At 31.7% G+C, this 5000-nt stretch overlaps 1 protein-coding gene across 4 annotated transcripts in view; it reads left to right on the top strand.

Annotated features, from left to right (window-relative positions):
* The window catches only part of LOC136844368 (zinc finger MIZ domain-containing protein 2-like), a 77950-nt gene that overhangs the window by 48606 nt on the left and 24344 nt on the right, over positions 1-5000 (top strand). For all 4 annotated transcript variants that reach the window (XM_067113462.1, XM_067113460.1, XM_067113458.1 and 1 more), the window contains exons 2-4: positions 689-895; positions 3309-3383; positions 4655-4874. In XM_067113462.1, the coding sequence (XP_066969563.1) occupies positions 689-895; positions 3309-3383; positions 4655-4874 (502 nt within the window). The remainder of the gene's footprint in view (positions 1-688; positions 896-3308; positions 3384-4654; positions 4875-5000) is intronic.

Genomic DNA, 5000 nt, shown 5'->3' with positions numbered 1-5000 from the left:
GATTCTTTCCTTCAGCTGTAATGGAGTTACTTTACTGCAAATAGAAAAAGTCTCGGTTTATATTTTTTATTATTATTTTTTTGTGTGGAAACTGTAGTAACAATATACCTTCTTTTACTCAAGGTGTTTCTGCTTCCTTCTGCTTTTGCTGCTGTTTGTTTCTGCTGTTTTGGGCAAAGCGAACTTTAATAGGAAAATAGAAAGTTGGAAGGAATGTGTAAATTATTTTATAGGTTTGTCTGAATTTTCTCTGTAAGGTAGATAGGTATGCTATATATATGTGTGTGTATATAAATATTATATTTACATATACATATGTATAAATATGAATGTATATATATAAATATATATATATATATATAAATACATAATTATATATATATATTATATATATATTGTATATTTAAATATGTATATGTATATATATGTATGCATATGTATAAATATATTATATATATATATATTTACATATACACATATATACATAAATACAAAGGATGAATGAGGAAATAACTATTGATTCCATTTTATCTCCTGAAACCACCTGTTGGAGAAACCACCCTGATAAATAAGCAGACAATTGAATAAACAAGCAAACAAAACAAAAAAATAAAATCTCTTATATATATCATTTTAACCTTCCACCTTCACCTTGATTTCTCCTGCCATCAACGGCGACCCCGACCAGCGAGTGGGTGGGAGGCCGAGGTGTTGCCGGAGGTTCTGTATCCGTGGTGACGACTGTTTGGGGGGTGACGTCATCGACTAGCCAGAGCACGCCCACGCCCACCTCACAGAGCACAGCGCCCTGTAACCTAAACATGCCCGCCCAACCTTTCAATCCTCACAGCAAACCCTTCAACAGCATGGTCAATTACCCCGCCAAGACCAATGGGTATGTGGTTCTGTGGTTATGTTGTCATGTGGTTATTATTATTATTATTATTATTATTATTATTATTATTATTATTATTATTATTATTATTATGTAGAGAAGAATTATTAATATTTTTATATTTTTAAGAAGTTGGTTATTATTATTATTATTATTATTATTATTATTATTATTGACAAAAGTTATATGATTATTATTATCATCTTTGAGAGAAGCATTATAAGTATCAATATTATTATTTTTATTATTTTGTAAAAAAGTATATTATTATTATTGTTATTATTGTTGTGGACAATAATATTATCAATATTAATACAAATTAGTATCAAAATTTCTATTATCATTTTGAAGATATTTTATTTTTAACTTCAAATATGTATAGTGAGCAAAAATGACTTTCACCATGAAAGAGAGAGAGAGAGAGAGAGAGAGTCGGTAAATTTTATCCTGATAATTGATCATACATGAATGTAGTATTTAGAAGCCCAGAAAAAGTATCTCTTCTCTCTCTCTCTCTCTCTCTCTATTAAATATTACAAAGTAGACCTATTTATATAGAGCAAGCAATTTAAACATTAAAATTCAATCCTAAAATCTTAAATTTTAAAAAATTCATATCAGTGTTATCATTGCATTGTTTGTAACTTCGTGTGTAATTTTCCTGTTATTTTTTTACTTCTTTTTCCTCTCTCGTGTATTGAAATCAATCATGAATTGATGTTCCATTCTGCATCAGTCATCTCCATTAAATCATAATCCTTGATTTCTATTATTAAATAATTGTTTTTATTTTGTCCGATTTTGTTGTGTGTGTGTGTTTGTTTGTGTCCGTTTTGCATTGTGTAACAGTCATTAATCAATATTTATTGATATTCTTCAAATTGTGTTATTAACTTATTAATTATTAATAATAATTACTAACTGGCATCCGTTCAGTGCGATACTTATGTTGAGTAGTGTACTTTCTTGATGTTGTCAAGACAAACTTTAGAAAACATGGAAAAGTTTCCACATAGAAATTTAGTTTTATGTAAAAACGTTTTTCAAGTTAATATTTACAAACGTTTTGCGATTCTGAATACGTTTTCGATGAATGTTTTCGTGCAAATTTTAATTACTAAAAAAAACTTTTTTGTTTTGAATCCTCACATTTTAAAAAAATATATTTTTGTATTGCTAATTTTTATATGTGTTATTGGAGCGTCATTTTTTTGTGGATTTTATCAGTATATATTTCCACTGCAAAGGAGAAGGGAATTATAGTTGAAGTAGATAGGGCACTAAAGCACTATAGTTTAAGTAGAGTCCTTGAGTTAATGTCTCGTCTTTGTCTTTTTGTCATTATCAATTATAAGTTAAGTTTGTGTTTTTCATTTTAAATTTTTAACACTTCAATTGTATCATTTTAAATATGTATATATATTTATATTTTTTATTTACTGCTTTTCCTGTTAAAACCCATTTTGCTTGTGTTTTGATAAACAAATTAATAACAGACTAATATATATATATATATATATATATATATATATATATATATATATATATATATATATATATATATATATATATATATATATATATATATAGTATTTATAATTTTCTCCTCCCACTTGTGTGTTTACAAACTTGAACAGTTGTTTTTAAATGTTCATGTAATGAACCTTCCATTGCATTCATAACAAAATTATTAATTTCAAAAACCTACAGATTTTTTTCCAAATGACATCAAAGTATATATTTGTGAAAGATTTTTATAAATCATTATTAAAAAAAACATTTAAACCCTTGATATCAATTTTATTTCCACACCAATACAATGTCAATGCATAATTTTATTATCAGATTGATTGTCACTGTTATTGCTTTTCTCTCTCTCTCTCTCTCTCTCTCTCTCTCTCTCTCTCTCTCTCTCTCTCATTGATAGCAATTTTATTTCCACACCAATACAGTATCAGTGTGATCATTTCTCTCTCCCTCCCCTCTCTCTCTCTCTCTCTCTCTCTCTCTCTCATTGATAGCAATTTTATTTCCACACCAATACAATATCAATGATTGTCACTGTAATTGCATCTCTCTCTCTCTCTCTCTCTCTCTCTCTCTCTCTCTCATTGATAGCAGTTTTATTTCCACACCAATACAATATCAATGATTGTCATTGTTATTGCTTTCTCTCTCTCTCTCTCTCTCTCTCTCTCTCTCTCTCTCTCTCTCTCTCTCTCTCTCTCTCTCTCTCTCATTGATAGCAGTTTTATTTCCACACCAATACAATATCAATGATTGTCACTGTTATTGCTTTCTCTCTCTCTCTCTCTCTCTCTCTCTCTCTCTCTCTCTCTCTCTCTCTCTCTCGTTTTCAATTATGATTAATTGTGAATCATTTTTTTCTTTATTTTTTTTCTCTCTAATTAAGATGGTGGGCGTCCCAGAGCGACTCTAGCCAATATAATGGCGATCAGAAACCTTTCGAGGATCACTGTGTTGACGGGTACGGCGAATTTTCATTTATTTTTTCCTCTTTGTTTACATTTTCCCGTTTTCTATAACCCCCGTTTTCTGTTTTGGTTCGTTCATATTTCCCTCGTTTTCTGTAGGCTCATTTTCTGTAGGTGTCTCTCTTTGTGTCATCTTTTATTTGGCGTTTCTCTGTCCCGCACCTTTATTATCATCTTTTCTTCGTATGTTTCTCTGTCACTTCACTCTCTCTCTCTCTCTCTCTCTCTCTCTCTCTCTCTCTCTCTCTCTCTCTCTCTCTCTCTCTCTCTCTCTCTCTCTCTCAGAGTCTTCTCGTCCTTAGGATTATTCCAATTCGCCAAATCTTAGTTCTTCTTTCTTTTTTACATCATATTTATCCTTTTCACCTTTTTGTTTTTAGTTTATTTTATCTTTTGGCCATTGATTATCATAACGCTGTTCATTTTCATTATGAATCATAATTGTTGATTGTTGAGGTAGACAGGTAGTGAATAGATCTTGTAGTTTTGTAAGTTTTATGATATATTTTTGCGATTGGTTTTATTGAAGGCCCAACAGATTTCATGCACTGTTGAGAAAATAGTTTTTAAATATATACTTAGTGACATATTCTTGCAAACTTTTTTGGGCCTGTGAGGAAAGTAGTTTAAAGATATATATAATTATATTCTTGCAAACGTTTGTGGGCCTATGAGGAAATTAGTTTAAAGACATATAATTATATTCTTGCAAACGTTTTTGGGCCTATGAGGAAAGTAGTTTAAAGATATATAATTATTTTCTTGCAAACGTTTTTGGGCCTATGTGGAAATTAGTTTAAAGATATACAATTATATTCTTGCAAACGTTTTTGGGCCCATGAGGAAAGTAGGTATAAGTATATACACACGTTTATTCTTGCAAACGTCTTTGTGTTTCACTGCTGCTAAAAACGTCCTGTTAAATGTTTGTTACAGTTTAAGAAGAAAAAGCCCATTTTTTTTCAGCCTGTGATTTTAGGAAAAACAAATTTCATTTGGTTGCGTAACAAAAATTGAATTTATTTTTCTTTTAGAAATTTCACAAGAAAGTCAATGTGTTTTAAACTTGTGCTTTTATGAGAAAAAAAAAGAGAGTAATTTCATTTGATTTCAAATCAGAAATGAATTTTTTTATTTGATTTCAAATAAAAATTAAATTTGATTTGATTTTTATTTATATTTTTGACCCCCCCCAAAAAAAATATCTTGAGAGACTTGATTTTAATCGTGAATCTTTCCTTCTTTTTCCCTTTTCCTTCGTCAGCGGTTTCACAAACAGCCCGGGACCGACGATGGGCGGCGGGAACACCATGGGCGGTCCGGGCGGCATGGGCGGCCCGGGGAACATGGGCGGCAACGTCGGGGGCGCCGAGAACGCTCTCAACGCGGCAGCTATGGTCGCGGCTGCTACGGCCACCGCAACGGCCACCGCCGTCGCCCTCCGGCCGGAGAGACCGGATATGCAGGGACAGTACAACGGACAGGTAAGTTATCCGGATCAGGATCCGGTTACCTGTGATTTTAAGCGTCGCAGTGACGATGGTCAAGATGTTATTTTGAGTGCTGGTCAGTCTCTTGTATTATTGATTGATCGATATTAGAGTGGCGTT

This window comes from Macrobrachium rosenbergii, chromosome 2, assembly GCF_040412425.1.
Source record: "Macrobrachium rosenbergii isolate ZJJX-2024 chromosome 2, ASM4041242v1, whole genome shotgun sequence".
NCBI lineage: Eukaryota > Metazoa > Arthropoda > Malacostraca > Decapoda > Palaemonidae > Macrobrachium > Macrobrachium rosenbergii.
The sequence above is the reverse complement of the archived record's forward strand: the minus strand, read 5'-3'. Positions and strand labels throughout refer to the sequence as shown.